The sequence below is a fragment of the Symphodus melops genome (assembly GCF_947650265.1).
Source record: "Symphodus melops genome assembly, chromosome: 2".
NCBI classification, from domain to species: Eukaryota; Metazoa; Chordata; class Actinopteri; order Labriformes; family Labridae; genus Symphodus; species Symphodus melops.
The window spans coordinates 6,899,278-6,918,674 of NC_136692.1; the positions used below are offsets into that span (position 1 = coordinate 6,899,278).

The window sequence follows — 19,397 nt, forward strand, 5'->3', positions numbered from 1 at the left end:
GCTTTTCACTGAGGCAAGTCTGAAAAAAAACCTAAACGATGCAGAGGTGCGGGCGCGCTCTGTTGCTCCTGGAAGGCAACCTGAGTAATCTGTATTTAGCTGGAGGTCGTCATGCATCGGTAGTGAAGTTAAAGGTGATATCACAGGGGAGGTTTGCTGCAGGGTTGAAGCAGTTCATCAACAAGCTCATTGGCAATTACGTACTATGATGTGTGCTAAATGTTACTCAGGACTGTGGCGTGACCGGAACATGGATACAGGGAAGGGGATGAAGGTTACAGTGAAAGACACTGTGGTGCAGAGATCACATGCTGAGGGTGCCACTGGAGTTGTAATTAAGCGCCCATGGGTGGCCTGATGCTTGGGAAACAAGTTAGCGATGTACTGAAGCTATCACGTCCTCTGCTGCTGCTCCAGTATCAGCCCAAACCTTCGTCTTGTTTTCTCCTTGAAGCCAATATTTCAGAGGATTGCTGCACTGATTTCTTTTTTTTTTTTTTTTCTCGGTCTCTCTTGAAGCCATTTCAGAATAACATTTGAGGAAAAAAAAAAAGAAGCTTTTATGTGGTTTGTCTTTGAAGTTAACAGCATTTATGATGGCTTATATTCTGCAGTTTGTTGGGAAGATTAAGTGAAAACCTGGAGGCATGTCATGCAGAAATGAAACAGAAGCCAAATGGGGAAGATAGAAAAAAAGACATTTGACAGACTTTCCAAAATGTCTCATATCCATATTATAAATGGAGGTAAAGCGTTTTACAGTTTAATTTTTTTTTACTGTTGCTGCTTTGTTTTTCTTTTATTGGTTGACCAAGGATAAATAATACCTCCTTGTTTCCACACCCTTGATAAATGGTATTTTCAGGTTTGGTCCTGGCATCCAAACACGTTGGTTTATTTCTGTGTTTCCTCCTCCTTATTTCTCAGGAACACTCATTACTCTTTGGACAGAGAACAATGTGCTCCAGCTAACATTTGGATTCAGAGTTTGGCTCTTGCATAAGGCTCTGTGGAAGGAGTTTTTCCAAATGGCTGTGCAATTGCCCTTAAAAACCATCGAGTGGTTTAAAGCACGGCCACCTGAAAACGATCGCCAGAATATATTAACCCACTCCACTCAGCTCGATTGACCATGTATCCAAAAATCAGTCCTGTCATGCCTCAGAAATAACCCCAGTGATAGTGTAAAAAAAAAAAAAAAAAAAAGTATTTCTTGGTGAGAATGATAATGAAGATGTGGGAGGATCAAACGGAGTATGGGAACACAGGCTAATGAGGAAACGTTGCGTGGAGCCTGAGTGTGTGTTTGGCTCTCGGAGCTCAATGAATGAATGCTGTTCTTAGAAGTTCACCTTTCAAAATGTGAGAGTCATTATGGCACACACAGACACTAATTCAACCTGCTCTGCTTTCTTCTGTAATGTGTGTCCATCGTGAGTGACCTTTCACGAGTGGTCACATTAACTCGTCCACTTACCCATTCTTGTGTAGAAGGCTGAATAGTGTGAAGGTAGTCTTCGGAAAATGCTTTTAGTTTTATCATAACTTTAAAAAAATAAAAAAAAAATAAAAAAAATAATAATAATAAAATGACCAGTTTGATGTTAAATCCTTTTTTCTTCCTATCCATCTCCTGCAAAATTCAATACTATTTCAAACTTAGCCGTGCTTCCTAGGGCTTTGTGTTATAATGGTTACCGTAATCTGAATGAGGCAGCTTGGTCCTGGATGTCGGAGCTTGACAAACCCGCCAGTGTCTGCTTAAATCCTTTTTTTTCCCTGATAGCCAGGTGCTGATTCAAGAATCAATGTTAATGCCGTCTAATCCTCACTCCTGTGTACTTAAGCACATGTTCATTTTTCAAAAAAAAGATACCTTAAACGGCAGGATAGGAGACAAAGTGCAGCTTAGACACAGGCGTCAAAATTCCAACCGTTTTCTTTCGTACGCAGCTTTGCAGAGCTCCTTGGTCCGGGCTGCAGTGCTGTCACAGGTGCGTACAGCAGAATGGATTTGTATGGCAGTAGATGTACATTTTGCAGGCGATTAGACACTCAGTAGTGGCCCCCCCCAACCCCCCCATGTAGCCTGAAGCCATCAAAGCAGCCACCTTGTGCACACGGGTTTGGTTGCTATATTGTCCCTAGCAATGTGAACTGATTGATTCAGCCACTTGGAAAAATGAAGAGGCCCTCCTCTTGGTCCCCCCTGAGCTTTTACACACATTATGCACTTTACACATGAGCATAAACGGCCTCATCTATTATTTAACACTGGGCTGTAGGTGTATCACTTACTGTAGGAGGATGTCAGAGGTCAACAGAAACCTTTGGGGACTGTCTAATCATGCCTGTGCAGTTGACTGCACGTGCACACGCGTTGCACAATTCCTTTCCCCTCTTAATGTTAGACAGTTAAAGTGCATTTTTTTTTTATTCCCAGGATAAGAGTCTCAGAGGCTGAAGGCGGAAAATTGAATGGTTACGCAGAGCCTCGGGGATTTACCACTGAGCGGACGGCGCCCCGGCCGCCGCTCTGGAGAGGAAAGGCCGCATGGCATTTAATGCTATTGATCAGCAATGAAATGGGAGGGCAAGGCACAACAACTCCTTAGGCCTGAAGGAAAGGTTAGCCTCCTCTCTGCTGCGGCATAATCGCCTCTGTGTCACCTGTGAACGCTTTCCTCCCTGCGCGTTTCCTTTGAAGGACATCGTTGACATCAAACTGAATCGGGTTTCGTCAAACAGACGCAGGGCTTACATGTGTCGCGTCCAACGTTCAACTAATCCTCGTTCATGTCTGTTACAGAGAGGTAAAATACAGTCTCTTTGTTAAGGCTGTGGTGGCGGCTTGACACTTTATTTTTTTTTCTCTCCCTGCGACGGGTTTTGTTTTGTATGATTGCAGCACAACACTCCACCGCTCACTGATGTGCAAATACTTAAGATCCATCAGAACTCTTGCGTATTTGAGCAGGTTTTAAAAATAAGGATTGAACTCATGGATTCTGGCAGAGAAATGACTGATGCTGCTGCTGACGACGACGACCATGTGAGAAATAAACGGCGCTGGGTGGCGACAAACACGATGAATCCAGCGACGCTCTTTTTTTGCCTCTCGACTTTGAGGAACAGGGTGCGGGAGTAGTGGCGTACCGCTGTGAAAGTTTTCTGAATGATGTGCACTTAAAGGAATCCTCACTTCTCCCTCACTACACAACAAGATGAGCTCACGTTAGGAGCTCCCATCACTGCCACTCTCTCTGTCCTGTTTGCCTCCTGAAAGTATCGCGGACACACGTTTTATCATGACACGGCTGTTTTAAGAGTCTTTGATCCTTAAGGCACATAAGCAAATAAAAGAATATGCTCTTAACTCTGATACGTATCCTGAGCAGGTACTTGTAGATGTGGACTATTAATAGACTTAGGAGCAATTTTCCAATTTCACAGGGATTTTTTTTGCTCTTTTATTTGCTCCCTTTGTTTGCAGAAAGTGTTGAGGTTTGGTAAAAAGAGCTGTGTTGAAGTCTTTACAGTTTTGCATTGGCAGTGTGGGGGGTAAATTCAGGATGTCTGATGACAGAAGTAGCCTGTTGTGACTGCAGAGAACATGTTAGCTATATCCCCAGAGTGTCCATGGCATAAAAAAGAAAAAAGAAAAGAAAAAGAAAACGGATTAATCTCACGAGCTCAAAATGCATGACTTGTGAAAAAAAACAATCTTTGCACATTTTGATTTCGCAATCTCCCTTCAGCATGAGAGTCCTTTGCAGATGCGCTCTTATGCCCGCTGAAGTGTGGCCAAGCAATTTTTTATTTTTGTGTGGATTTGCTCCCGTCGGGCCTCTGTGGTCCCGTGTCACTCGTGCTCAGTGACCGTGTCTGTTCTGCATGTCTTCCTCTTTAAACAATCAATCTTCTGGAACATCTGGGAAAAATAAAAAATAAAAAAAATAAAGTGTCTTTTGGGAGAAGTCTGACTCGGACATTTCCAGTCATCCACATAAACTGTAATCAGCTGTCCACACATGTTCAGTGCGATATTCAGCATATCCAAAATGTGCCTGGAAATATGTATTTGTACTTGGGAGCACGACAAGCGCTGAATCTGTTCAGCTGGCAGGTATCATAGATTTTTAAATAAGGATTAAAAGATGTTCTGTTTATTCTCATCTTAATCCCTTTGCCCCTGAGGTCTCACTGCTAACACACACGGGGGGGACATGTGTGTGTATACTAAGTGTATACAGGTTGTGTTATGTTGGAACCTATGAGAAGTGTTATTACTCCAAAGGAAAAGCAGAAGTACTGCAACACCTGAGGGATTTAAGACTCGAACCCTGCGCTGCAGAAACTCATTCAGATTCAAATATCTTCATGATGTCAGTGTATTCACAGGCTAGAGCCTAAATCCAACCATTAGCCAAAGAGGATTTAACACACAGGCTTAATCATCTGTTTTCATACAAGGCTACATATTAATGTCAAGAGGACGTATAAGAACAGAATGAACGCTGTGTACACAAAAACAAACGACGCATAAAGACTCGTGCCTTCTGCATCAGCGTCAAAGAAAACAAACAATAACAGCGACGGCTTTGGAAAAAACGCCTCCAGCAGCCATCCTTACATAATATAAGGCCGTTACACACCGATGCATTATTTATGGAGCGAAACGTGTTGTAAACACTCCCACACATCTCCAAACTCCTCCTCGTCATTAGAGGTCGACCCGCTCCCATGTTGGAGTATTTTACAAACACGTGATAAACGGTCATTAGCGCGCTTCCATTTGAGTTAATCAAACCAGCATCGTCATGTCATTTGACTACACTTCATGTAGTCTTCTATCTACATTGAAGTTTCCATATCACGCTGAGTTTGCCCAAGAAAACAGATGAGTAAAAAAAAAATGTCTTTTTTGCTTTTTTTTTTTTTGGAAACATGGATTACGTTTAATGTTCTGAAAGGTGCAGCAGATTCTTCCTGAACACACTTAAATTCAATTCAATTCAATTCAATTCAAAAAACTTTATTTGTCCCCGGGGTGCAATTTAGGGCACACAGAGCAGCAAATAACGACAGTGCAACTATACAAAAACTTTACACGTGGCCCCTGGGGATCCACAGTATGTAATGTAGCATTACTGATCATTCTGTGCGGAGGGCTCCTGTGGTCAAGCCCAGAAAAAAAAAAAAATTCACGACCCAAACTGTCCAGTGTGTGTGTTTCCCTTCAAGTGTTCACACAGACGCTTGAATCCCGCCTCACCAGGCAGCACACATTTAGCCCCGAGTCTGTCTCTCCAGTTCGCTGACCATTAAATATTTAATTCTGTTGCAGCATCTTTACAGCTTCACACTCATCATTTAACCCATCCTCTCTTTTAACTCTTATGTTCCTCATCTCATCACCTAGGTGTGATCGTTCATAATCGTCACCAATCTGCTGAGGAGGATTCTACAGTTCACTCTTCACACACGTGTAAAGACTGCGCTTGATGAGTCACTGCCTGTCGTCATCCTAACACAAACCAGTTCACTAGTGAGTCGTGACCTGATAGAGCTACTACACACTCTCATGTATCCTGTGGCGGTCATTCAGAGCTTCCTATAGGGCTGAACAATACAACCTTTGCATGTGTCGACTGACCTGCAGCACGTCATGCTGCTTTTATTTCATCCACACTTAAAGTCCTCACTTTCTTGTTTACGGCTCAGTGGTTAAAGTCCTTGTCTCTCAAACCGGAAGGTCGAGGGTTCGATCCCCAGCTCCTGCGAGCAACATGTCCCATGTGTCCTTCGGCAAGACACTTAACCCCAAATCAGAAAACCACTTAAAGGCAGAGTCAGTAGAAATGTACAATGTATGTATGTTTCTGTTTATTGGGTCAAAAACAATGAGAGATAAACATAGAAAAAAGAAACGACAATCTAACAGTTTATGACCAAAGGGCTTAGGCTAAAGTTTAATTTGTTGTGCCTTTGATAAGCTGTCATGTTCTTAGCTTATTTAACTGGCAACAAGGATGCAAAGCCAAATGAAAAACGTTTGTTGTGGCTTGGAATCATAACTTTAAAGGAGCGCGTGCCCACCGCAGAACTGAGGCTGTACGTTTACTGCGACCTGAGAATATAACATACTGCACAAAGCCAATAAATTAGCAAGCTAGCACAAGCTAATTGCCAGTGTCTGGCAGCGACCTGCCTAACAGAAAGCAGGCCAACTCTACGTCTGCAGGCGGAAGCCAACTCAAGGTTCACTCTCGTTTTGGAACGAGCTCTATCCGCTTTGGCGTTTCCCCTGACTGTGATGATATTCTCTCTCGTTTGACTTGACGTCAGAGGAGACAACATTCACTGGTCTGAAAGATGTCCAATCGCATAATTGCATCCACTCTAAAAACTCACCTGCACACTGTCATTGGCCGGGGAAAACACATCCAATGCCCAGGCAGAAACGTCCAGAGTCAACCAAGCCACATAAAACATCCATAACCAGGCTGAGGACATGCAGGCTCTCTGCAGACACAGTCACCACCACACAGTGAGGCATTCCTTTTCAAAACAGCTGCTGACTCCATCTTTAAAGATCTAAATAATTAATAGTCGGATTGAAATTTACATTGATGTACAAGGAAGACATTGCATTTATCTTGTGTAATCACATTTTTTAACGCTCTCTCTCTCTCTCTCTCTCTCTCTCTATATATATATATATATATAAATAGCAAGAAGGAACATTACAATGTCTGTGTCTCCTGAAATAATCGTGTTTGCCTTTAGGCATCATTTGTAATGTAACGTTGGAACATTAAAAATGCCCTGCCAAAAACGCTAATTCTTTGAAGAGTAACGAAAAATGTAATTCAGCCCTGTACAAGTTATTCATAGAATATTTAAGCCAGCAGTCGACTCAGTCTGAACTTATGGTATCTGAGTGTGCAAGTCTGAGGCTGAGAGAATGACATAACAAGCGGCTGTATGGAAATAACCCCTGTGTGGTCTTGCATAAACCCCCGCTGCTAATACACGGGATAAATGAGCTTGCTCAGGGCCAATTACCAGCTGGCAGAAAAGGGCACGGCTGCCTTTTCCTAGACGCTGAATTTATTTTGTTTCGTATTAGGCCACATTTGGATGCACTCGGCAAACATTACTGTGGCCTACTTCATTTCTTTTTTTGCAAACTTTTTGGTTTTCCACCTCCTCTCCCTCCCTTCAGGGGTCTACTTGATTAGTTTTTATTTCTGCTCAGTTCTTACTTGGTACTTTCAATAAGTATCGAAGGATTCAGACTTTTTGTGTTGAAGGTTTTGGTTGTGCTCCAGGAGCCTCCGAAGGTTGAAAGAAAACAAAAACAGGTTGGATCTGCTCTATCGCTAATGGGAATGATAGTCCACACAGGGGGACAGCGGTAAAGGAAGTGTTTGAGGTCTGATGATGGTTTATGATTAAAAAGGATTTGAATTAAACTCTGCTTGCAATCTGTTTAACACTAGAACAAATAAAAATCCTCCTCATTGGAAAAGTCCAAGTACTTATTTCCTGTGAACCTTGTTCATGATCCTTTTTGAATCGATCCCATCCCCACATGTGTGATACTTCCTAATCATTTGCTTCAACGGATGCAAACGGTGCATCCAAAAGATTCAGTCGTAGAGCCGTCAACAGGAACATTACTGCCTGTGAATATTAAATAAATGAAAACGTTTACGTTTAAACCAGATTCAAGAAGAGGGGTACAACTTTGCGTCAATGACACATGCCTTATCAAGTGGCACAGCCGTGTTGAGGGAGATAGATATTCAACTTGAGTCTAATTATCAATATCAATCAATTCCAATCAGTAAGGAGATCAGTAAGGTAAAATGAATACGAGAGAATAACGTTTCTCAGGGGAATAAAAACAGGATGGGACACATAAGTGTAAGAATAGTTATTACTGCTTCATAAGTAGGAATTAAAATGTTCATCTATTCATTATGAAAAAGGTCTGACCTAAGCAATGTTCCTCAGACGCTCAGATGCAACGATGAGCTTGTGTATCATAAAAGGGTTACGTCCTGCGTTTGAGGCTCACGTCAAATCTTGAACATTCTTCCCCTGTTCCCTTGATCTGCCGAGTATGAACTCCACGGCTGTCTTTGCCAAATCAGTTTCCAAAGTGAAGCAGCCCCGCTATTTGTCATACGCCGTCTCTGTGACACAGCACTGATTAGAGTTGGATGGCTCAGCAGCCACAGCGTAAAGCTGCGGTGTCTAAGGACCTCGAAATGCAACGTCATTCAGCCTGAAACAAAAGCGCCGTCTCCCCTCTCCGCCATGTTTGTCCCTCGCAGGGATGTCTGTTAAATTAGATTTCCACGCTTCATCTAATCAGTGTTAACTCTGCTGCCTGTTTATGTCGGTTCTTCTTCACAATTCTTCACAGTCGGTGCTTTTTCAAGTGCACAGCCGACTGTGAAGCTCGGCTCGCTTGAACAACTTCATTTCAACTCCGAAGCATTCCTTGTAATTGAAACCCAGGTAAACAGGCACACTGTGTGAGATAATGTAAAGACTCACTGAAAAAAATGATGAACAAATGCTGAACGTTTATGTTGCAGCATCTGTCAAGAAAAAGCCAAACGGGGCTTTAGCTCAGTCTGTAGGGAGGGTCGCCGGTTCAAGTCCCGGCACGGACCAAGTCCGGAAACTGGTCTGGTAACTGGAGAGGTGCCTGTCCATTTCCTGAGCACTGCCGAGGTGCCCCTGAGCAAGGCACCGAACCCCAAAACTGCTCTGGAGCGCTCGCTGTGGGCAGCCCCCTCACTCTGAGACCTCTCCATTAATGCATGTCACTAGAACCCTGTTTGTGCATGAGTGTGTATCTCGGCCTATGTGTGTGTTAGACAGAGTGTAAACCGAATTTCCCCTCGTGGGATTAATAAAGTGTAAATTATTATTATTATTATTAAATCATTGGTGCCCAGAATGTGTATGTGCATTGCTATAACCGTTGATGAAGGCGAGCTGAATTCTGGGGGCCCAACCTACAGCTACCCTGACATGCATTACTCGCGGAAGACAATTTGGCACGCCTCTGAAGGAAAGCAGAAGTGTATAAAACAAAATGAAATGCTGTCTGCTCTGAGTCCAGGGTCCTGATACTGTGCTGGCTCACCGCTTCACCGTCATGACTCAGCCTGACACTCGAATATAACAGAGCCATTGTTAATATAGTTAATGCTGTCTGAAGATATTCAGCCGAGCACACTCGGGCAAAGACAGCAGGAGGGTTTTTTTTTTTTTGTTGTATTAAATAGCACACTAAAATCTGTACAGAGGTAGATTACATTGAAGCAGCATCAGTGCCTGCTGTGTGAGGTTATTGCAGGCATAATTAAATATACATCAAGCTCTTTGAGTCACTGTTGCAGAACAGAACGTCAACACGCTTTGACTTGACTGAGTCGGTGCCGGTGGAAAGCCGCGTGACACATGGCGCACTCTTATCTCGGCGCATTTCACCACCCAGTCCATTGTTAATGAATAAATGAGCGGTTCAAGTGCTCCTGTTCTTTTCCTTGGGAGAGTCGCGAAAGGTAAGACGGAGGGAGATCTCTCAATGACAACAAAGTTCACTCAGGAGGCGCAGAGGACTCCCATGAACTTGAACGTCAACCTCGAGCAAACGCTTCAGGAAATACTTTGCCGCGACAGAACAGACAGACAGCATCACCTTGGACTAGCATCTCCTTTTGTGATGTGATGACAGTAAATGTGTCTGAAAAGCTCGCTCTGTAAAGACACGAGAACGTTCTCCGAGGCTGAAATCAGTTATCCAAGTCTTACAGTAAAAAAAAGAAGCCACACAGGTCACATGATCAGTCATGTGCTGGTATAATGGACAGACCCTTAAACATAAATTAACTAACAGGAATGTGGCCGGAAGACCAATCGTTCATCCATATTCATTCAGACGTATTGACATCGTTTCCTCCACGGTGTCTGCTGCCAGCTGTTGGCAGCCGCTCTACAGTGTTATGCTTTGCCCAGCAGACCTCTGGATGTCATTAGTCCGGATTATTTCTCTGTTTGATTGTAGAACAGCTCAAGGATGTACTGCCAACGTGAGGGACCAAGTGCACGGCAAACACTTTGACGTGATCGCAGCTCCGCTCAGCGCTCAACCAACTCAAATCGTCTTTTCATGAACGCAAGGCGGCCACCTCCCGACACGCCACTTCTCGAGCCACAAACCTTGTTAGGATCTTATGAAGCATAATGTAATCATGTCGTTAGGGAAGGATGGGAGGCTATCACTGTGGGCATCGGGTCAGAACGCCTAAATCCAATCAGGAGGCTTGAGTGAAAGGTGAACAGGTCTATTAAAGTCCAAGTAAGTTCAATGACGAGGGGGAACAGAAAACACACGTGGGATGTTTGTTCTTCAGCAGTGAACAGGGGAATTCTATCTGACTAATCAGTGACTGGGTGCAAACAGCAACCAATCAAGGGGGAGGCAAGGAACCAGGAAGTGTACTAAAGGGAAGCAGAGTAGGAAAAGTGAGGAAGTGAAAGGAAACCAAATAGTGATCTTTACTACACGTGCAGTAAAAGACGTATCAAGCATGAAGTCACCCCTGTACCAAGCATCCTGTTCTTCAGCTCTCAGTGCTTTGCTTCTCTTTCTTCGCCTTCTTGACCACTTGCCCAGTGTTTGTTGTAAACAAGATGAAGTCACATTCTCAGCCTGCCACTGATATAGCTTACTGAGTTCCTTCCTCACATAATGTGCCTCCTCTTCTCTCTGTTGATCAAACGCTACAGAAACCAGACCAACAGAAAGTGGATTGTCTTCTTTTTTTCATATTGCATGTTAGTCATCAACCACACGCAAATGTTTGGTCGGACAACTCGTGCAGCTTTTGGAGTCAACACTTTTGCGTTGTATGGAACTTGAAGTCATTTTTATGCTGACGGGGAGAAGAAGAAGAAGAAAAAAAATCAATGTGTCACAAACTAATTTCCTGTCGCAAGGCTTAAAGTGACTCGAATTGTGGACTCTGTGACAAGCCAGCCAAGACTGTTGGTTTTTATTACAGAAGCATGGCGGTGTTAATACACGGAGCAAGCTATTGTGATGTTATAATGAAGGACCTGCCCCCTCAGGAAATCTGACTTCTGCATCGCTAGCTGCTTCTGAATGAGCCTGGACACAGCAAGCGCGCTGTTGATTTACCAGCTGAACAACAATCAGAAGATTTCTCAGCGCGGTCCGTGAGCTAGAACTTGAAAGAATAGAGAGTCGGCCTTCTTTTGTGCGCCGGGGGTCTGTCGCGTGATTGATTGCGCTCGCTTTGTTGTGTGTCTGACGTAGGTGCTACATCTGTGCTTTTACAAAAGGGAATCCAGCCGGTGTGTGTGTGTGTGTGTGTGTGTGTGTGTGTGTAAGGTGGAGTGAGAAGGTTGGTGTGTGCTTTCAAGTGTAAATATAATGATGAGTTATCGATTGGGCGAAGTGAGATTGAAATGAACACACGGTTGCACTTCATAATAAGCGCTCATCCAGCTGAACGAGGTGACGCTAAGCAGAGGAGCTGATTGTAAACAGATGTACCAGAGTCACTTCTCGGGGCAGCGCTGAATACAGATTCTAGCTTTCATGTTACTCCATTATGAATGACTGTTGGAGACAAACACACTTTAAAAAAGGCATAATGACCGAAAAGGTTCACACGCTTCTTGTGTGTCAGCGCTAACTATTCCTGGCTCCATCGTGAGCGAGCGCGTCTTTCTAGAAGCACTTTAGCATGCGTCGCTGAGACAGGACATAACTTTGCTCTTTGCTTTTTTTTTGCAAAGAGAGAGAGTGAAAACCTCTGATTCATTCCATAACCGAATCATTTCACCCCATTGTGCCGAGTCAGCTGCTGTCAGGCTAATACTCTGAGAGGAACCACCGACTTGAGTGCGTAATGAGCAATTCTGTCCATGCGCCCTCCGCACTGTCCTCAGACCGACGGCTGTCACGCTGTTCAGCAAAGGTGTCACCAGCGTGCAAGCAGTGGAAATAATTCCTTCCTTTAATGAATTATTGACAGGCAGCTTTAATTGCTTCTCTTCTGTTGCCTGTCCTGTAGGCTGAGTGACTTTCATGTGCAGCATTTTCTCATTTCTTTCTTATAATTACTTCAAAAGATTTTCTCTTTCACTGGGAGGTCGGACGGTAATGACACTTTTAATTATAGCTCGACTGAATTTAAATGGATTGATTCAAAACATTATTTTGCAAAAGAAGCCACGTTGTTGCACATTTTCATAGATAGATAAATAGACACTTTATTGATCCCGAGGGCAACTTTTTTTGTTGTTGAGTACGACAGAGTGATGATGATGTTGCTCAACCTTTAGCTTTGCACGGTCTTAGCGTATGATTTCTACTTAGCGCTAGAAGCTTTTAGCTTTTAGTAAGGAACCTTTTTTTGTGTGTGTGACTCCCGCAGGGCTGAGTGCTCTCCTGACATTTGTGATTTGAAAACAAGCTGTGGAGTCGTGTTGGCTTTGAACACGTCTTTGAGGTGCAACAACGTCGACGATAATCGACGACATTTCGCATGTTCTCATGCCACGTGTGGACATTTCCCGAGCTGACTTTCTGAGTGGAGTGAGCCCCCGAGCACCTTTAATTTCTCTGCTGAGAGTTTTACGTTTGCAAAACAGCAACTGACAAGCGACAGAAACCCCCCCCCCCAAAAAAAAAACAAAAAAACAACAACAACAATGTAGCATTATTTGGGCTGCTGGTGTTGCACCTTTAAGAACATCAACCCTCAGTGCAGCAAATAGAAGTGTTGACCTTTCCTTCTTCAGAGAGACTTATTGGTTTGTAGCTTCAGGGCTAACTTTAAATGTAAATGCTGGTGAGGTTTATCTATTAGTGGATGAATCATTTCGATGATCGATGGCTGGAGATCAGTCATTAGCTGCAGGCCGAGAGTCTTACACATTAGTGTTTCTTTAAGGGCAGCTTTCCTAATGTAAAGTGCCACATATCATATCACAGACAGTAGAGCTGAAAACGCAGGCTGGAATTAGATGAAGAGATCATTGTGTCGGATGCTGTTCCACACCAGGCTATTGATTCTGTGCAGCAGCTACCTCCTGAAGAGCTGAGATTGAAGGGAGTTATTTCCACAGGCTGGTTTTCACTTTCATTCTTCTCGCCCTGACAGGGACAGTGAAAGCTTCCGTTCTTTACAGCGCGCCTCGTTCAGCCGAGGGTTGAGCGGTTTGGCTACCTCGACGAGGAGCCGATGTCCCCGGTTCATTCCATGAACGTTTAAGCACATGCGTCTGTGTCATTTGGAAAGAGCTGCCTCAAGAGCTCCATATTGAGGATAGTAGTAAAAAAAAAAAAAAAAAAAAAAAATACAGTAAAGATTTGTTACTGTACCTTCAATTATTCCCCCAAAGTTGATTAAAAAGTGAAAACATACAGTAATATATTGGTGTCATCATTAAGGGATACATTTTCATAAAAGACCAAAAGACAGAAAAGGATTAGTGAATTGTTATCTTTTAATTGCATTGGCATCACTGGGAGCTAGCTGCACACAGCTCTGCATCTGTTTCAGTGTGATACAGATTTGAATGTTGATTTATCTCTTAATAAGGCTTTGTTTTCCCCGCTGTCAGCTGTTGATATTTGCTAACAACGCAACAAGTTTGAACGCTAACGTTATTTTCGAATCATTCAGAAAACACAAGTCTGCACAGACAACTCGAGGAGTAAGAGTATTGGCTTTATTGTCCTCAAACAAAGTCTTTCGTTTCGTCATCGTCGTCGTCAGCTTTCAATGACTGGATGTGTCTCAGTGACATGTGACATGACCTCTCCTCTCCCTTTTAAGGTGACCACCCTGGTGAACACCAGCAACAAAGGGCCGTCCAGCAAGAAGAAGGGGCGCTCCAAGAAGGCTCACGTCCTGGCTGTGTCCGTGGAGCAGGCGACTCAGAACTTTCTGGAAAAGGGGGAGCAGATCGCTAAGGACAGCCAGGACCTGAAGGAGGAGCTCATCGCTGCTGTGGAGGATGTTCGTAAGCAAGGTGAGTACGTGTTGTCCTTTATGTCCCTTCTCCAGTTCCTGTCAAACAGTCTTAATCTGTTCTATGATTTGGCGTATGACTCTGGGCTGCTTTAAACTGACTCCTGCATTACGTTGAGTGTGCGTTGCCTTTGATCTCAGGTCCTGTTTGCTGTTATAAGGTCCAACATGCATTTTCTCCTGGTCTGAAGGTTTTTCTTTATTGCTGGATGACTTTTCTAAGAACCCACAGTTTAAGATATTTACATGGGTTTTTAATATAAATCGTCCCTCTCCAGTCAGTTACGTGACAGCTTAAAGTCCCCATCAAATTATAAATAAAAAAAAATAAATAAAAAAACATTTCCCAGTTTTAGCCAACATTCCTGCATTAAATGTTTATTTATCTGCAACTATCTGCATCATTTCATCACATGTTGTCTGATTTTATTTTTACATCAAAGTCAACTTTCTTTTCTTCTCCTGGAGAACGTTCCAAATGTCTGACGACTCCTGCTGCACTCGGAGGCGTTGACTCATTTTGACCGATTACATCGCCGTAGCAGTGTCGAAGATAACGATCCAATCACATTCACCCCAATGTTAAGTCCCGCCTTCTACCTTGTGATTGCTTACATCCGAATTCAGCCGCCAATACGTCACGACTCTGCAGCAAGATGCCGTCGAGCTTCCTTCACCACATGAAATCAGTCTTTTCTGTCTCTTACACTGTTTTCACCAGCTGAGGATGCGGCACACAATAATTCACACTCGCATTCAATATGTTTTGTATCTTGTGCCCAAGATGTCTGAAGTCGTTTGAGACACATCGGTGCAGAAAAATGAACAGTATAGAACCACCTTCACTACAGAAATAACTGGTAGACATAAAGCACACTCTTGTGTCCAGGTATTGACTTTGTGACACAGAATCTGAAGTGTTTTGGTAACTCATTGTAATAGATCACGATAACAGAGCTCTTCATCCTTTCCTTTCCGTGTTGATAAGAAGCGAAACATAAAACAGACAAATAGGAAGCTTGAATTAAGTATTCAGCTGCAAAAATCACAGCACATCGAAGAAATAATCACTGCTGGCATCGTTCTCTTTGAAAGATCTGAAGTGCAAAGTGATGAAGGCCACACAGAAGAATAATTGAGTAAAAAAACGTATGTTTCGACAAAGTATTAAGTGCTGTGAAAGTCAGAACTAGTCAAATGTCTGCACAACTTTAGGCGGATGCTGAGTTAAGAGTGGCGAGGCAAATCCATTAAATATAAAAGATTAGTAGCCATTAGTTTTTGAGCTTGACTTGGAGCACGCAGCTTCATGAATGTAATGAGCCTAATTCTGGGCTTGTTTACCCTAAAGTCATGCATCGTTAAAGCTTCGACTGTCTGTGATGCTGGGGAGCCTCTCTGAATTTTAAAACGTTAGAGATGCCTGTTCTCATTAGCAGCGATTTGAGGCAAATCTGTTCAACTTCTGCACGTACGCAACTCTTCACTTCTCTGGCCACTCAGATGAGGCAGTGTCATGAGAACTCGCAAAAGTTTGTCCCATGGGCCGAGTGCTAGTGAGCCAGCTTTCATATGGAGCTAATCTTTGTGTGTGTGTCCCCCCTGTTCAATATCTACATCAGCAGAAAGAGCGAATGGAGCTCAGCGTTCAGTGTGTCATGTTGTAGCCAGCCTCCCCCTTTTCTGCACTGTCAGCTCCACTTGGCCGGTGCTGGTGCTGTTGAACATTGACTGGACTGCGTGTGCACACGGCTCTTTTGAAGCGTGAAATAGACGGTCGCCGTACGGGCCATCACATCATCTGACATCACAAAGGACAGGATCCATCTTCCTCGCTTGTTAAGCATGCAAGAGAAAGAAAAAAAAAAAAAAAAGTTTAAAGGACAAAAAGACTCCCACGTGGTTTTGGACCCGTGTGGCACACTCTAACACTTTCATCTTCATATGTGTGCATCAGTTCTTCTCATGAGTTCTTACCTTGCCCTTTTTTTTTTGAGTCTTTTATTGCACGTCGGCGCCCTCTGAAAAAGGCAACGGAGATAAAAGTTAATATTCCACATCTTCTAACCTTTCACTGCCATTATTGGAGAAGTGGGCATGCTCCGAAGCACACAAGTGGACTGCAGATTGGGCTCTCGCTTCTCTCTCCCTTTAAAAGCATTATTATCACATGTTCACATCACATCCAATGTTTCCGAATGAAAAAAAGTATGGAATTAAAAAGGTTTTCTGCACACTTGACAAGAAGACTTATTTCATTACAAATTGAGACCGTCACTACTTAAGGTAACGGTGAGCTGCAGAACCCCTTTCATTCTGTCATGAGCTCTTCAGACCTCTGTCATCATGACCTCATCGTTACACACACACACACACACACACACACACTCATCCTGGCCCGATTGAATCACGGAGGGTGATTTCAGAGCACACAGGGACTTGGTAATCAGGCCGTTTGTTCTGTCATCCTTCAGAAGCTCATCACAGGGCCAGACACAACAGGCTGCAATCTGTGTGTGTGTGTGTGTGTGTGTGTGTGATTTTGTATTTTGGCTCGAGTTCCTTCCTGGTGCATGTACGTACAAGTCTGTCAGATTTGACTATTTAGGTTTCAAGCTGTTTACAGTATCACATCACTAAACCACTAATAGCTTTCTTCAGCTCGTTATTTCTAATCTACGCTAAGAGAGCTGCTAGCGTTGACGCTCTTCCTCTTTGCTGCTAAGCTAGCCGTGAGCCTTTTTGCGTCATTATGTCAGAAACAGCCTGTTTCCTCACCGTCGTTTTGTCAAAAAGAAAGTAGAAATATTCCTTTTATTCAAAGCTGTAGTCAGGCAAGGTGTCTTGGCCAGAGGTTTTTAAGGTTGATGATGTTGATGATGAAGGTTAAGTGAAAGAAGTCATCAAGTCAAATCAGAAGTGGTGAAATGACCTGGGTCAGATACAAGGCAGAAGGAACGCTTCGTGCAGCGGCCTTAGGTGAAGAGTGAGGTCATCGCTAAACCATTGCACAGCACATCATGTAGAGATAAGTCTCCTGAATATTCTGTAAGGATTAAAGGTTGAATGTCCACTCTTTTATGAGATCTCTGGTTGCCAAACTAGAGCCATTGAAAACAACAACAACAAAACAAAAAAAACAAACACCTGAAGACAAAAATCAGTGCTCGGATGAGGTGAAGAGATTTTGAGTTCAAGGGGTTATTTTCAAAAAAACAATCAGCCTATTTCAGCTTTCATTTCTGTGCCCTGTATGCGCCGACGATGACGCGCACTCACACACGGACAACGACACATGACCCCGACATTCCTCACATCACCGTCTCTCTCTCTCTCTCTCTCTCTCTCTCTCTGTGTTTCCTCCTGCAGGAGAGACGATGCGCATCGCCTCGTCAGAGTTCGCCGATGACCCGTGCTCCTCCGTGAAGCGCGGCACCATGGTGAGGGCCGCCCGCGCCCTGCTCTCTGCTGTCACCCGCCTGCTCATCCTCGCCGACATGGCTGACGTCATGCGGCTGCTGGCTCACCTGAAAATTGTAAGTTGGCGGCTGTCGAATCACTTGAGAGAAAAAGTGGCGAATTTAGTTGTACGGAGCAGTATTGTTATTTTTTTTGATCGGCTTCGCGGGCCGTAAAATGACTCAAGTGATACAGTCAAGCGCGTTGTTTACATGTGCGTGCACGGTGTCCCGACAGGTGCCCTCACATGTTAGACAAAGGACCTCTTCTTGGTGCAGTGTCGTCCACAGAAGCGATGTCTGCTTTTTATCACAACCTCTGCACACATTAGCATATAGATGAGGCACGGAGGAGGTGTCCTGGGAACACACATCTGATTTTTTTTTTTTTTTTTTTTTTTTTTTTTTTTTTCGTGTATTAATATCACACCCCTGGCCTGCCCGGGCGTGATTAAAAACACACACCCACACGGCTCAGTGTAGAGTCAGCGGAAGAGCGTAAGGGTCTTTGCTTTGAAAGTGGCGAGAGGCTTTTAAAGACGAGTTAATACAGAGCGCGAGAAAAGAACGATATGGAAGTGGGAAGATCTACCACACAATTTCTCTCTCTCTCTCTTTCTCTCTCTCTCACACACACACACACACACACACACACATTCAGTCCCTCTTTCCGGCTTCATTCTTGAAGCCCTCTGAAGGGCTTAACTGGAGCTACTATAAGCTCGCCATCAAAGGCCACTTAAAAGTTATCTCTCTCTCTTCTCTCTTTCCCATTACATCGTATGCATTGCTTTCATTAAGCAGAGAAAGAAGTTCACAATTAGGATGTAAAAGGGAATGCAGATCGCTGAAATGAAACCCATTAAAATTGCCCGGCTTATTTTGTTGTTGTCTTCTTAAAGCCGGCTGCAAAAACACAGGGAAGAGATTCTTTTTCAACATACGCACGTGTAACTTCATGCTTGCTCAGGTTTATTTTGACTTACAAGACTTTAAAGAATCCATCAGTCAGGATTCAAGGGCAGAGTTTTTGGAAGTTCCTGTATTTATGTGTGTGTGTGTGTGTGTGTGTGTGTGTGGGACAGGTGGAGGAGGCTCTGGAGGGAGTAAAGAACGCGACCAACGAGCAGGACCTGGCCAACCGCTTCAAGGAGTTTGGGAAAGAGATGGTGAAGCTGAACTACGTGGCGGCCCGGAGACAGCAGGTAACAGGCAGCCCTCTGCCTCATGAAGCCATTCAGCCCTTCCTGACTTCAGGCACCAAGAGTTGGCATGCAACAGAGCTCATCAAGGAGCGCCTTTCTGCATTACTCAACTGTGGTTCTGAAAGTTGCGGAGCAGAACACGATTAAAAAGCTGGTGATAAAAGTGTGATGATGCTGTTTTAGTCCGAGTTAAGAAGCTCAAATGACAAACAGAGTTTAGGCTTTGTTTTTAAGTTTTTGGGGGAATAATGGCGTTGGATAAAAAGTAGCCTGAAAAGAAGTGAGTTACACACGAAGCAGGAGAGTTCCCTGTCATTTTAAATGTGTACTTAAGCTGAGACTATTTGAATTGCTCTTTGAATTCAACCCTGTTCGAATAGAACATAATAGAATAGAACAGAATAGAATAGAACAAAATAGAACAGAACAGAATAGAACAGAACAGAACAGAATAGAATAGAACATAACATAATAGAATAGAACAGAATAGAACAGAACAGAATAGAACAGAATAGAATAGAATAGAACAGAACAGAATAGAATAGAACAGAATAGAATAGAACAGAATATAATAGAACAGAACAGAATAGAACAGAATAGAATAGAACAGAATAGAACAGAATAGAACAGAACAGAAT

The 19,397-nt window shown here is 43.5% G+C and overlaps 1 protein-coding gene across 1 annotated transcript in view; it reads left to right on the forward strand.

The window, feature by feature from the left end:
• Nucleotides 1-19,397, forward strand: part of ctnna2 (catenin (cadherin-associated protein), alpha 2) — a 280,279-nt gene that overhangs the window by 13,469 nt on the left and 247,413 nt on the right. The window contains exons 2-4 of the mRNA XM_079338023.1: nucleotides 13,902-14,097; nucleotides 17,466-17,632; nucleotides 18,640-18,759. Coding sequence (XP_079194149.1) covers nucleotides 13,902-14,097; nucleotides 17,466-17,632; nucleotides 18,640-18,759 — 483 coding nt within the window. The remainder of the gene's footprint in view (nucleotides 1-13,901; nucleotides 14,098-17,465; nucleotides 17,633-18,639; nucleotides 18,760-19,397) is intronic.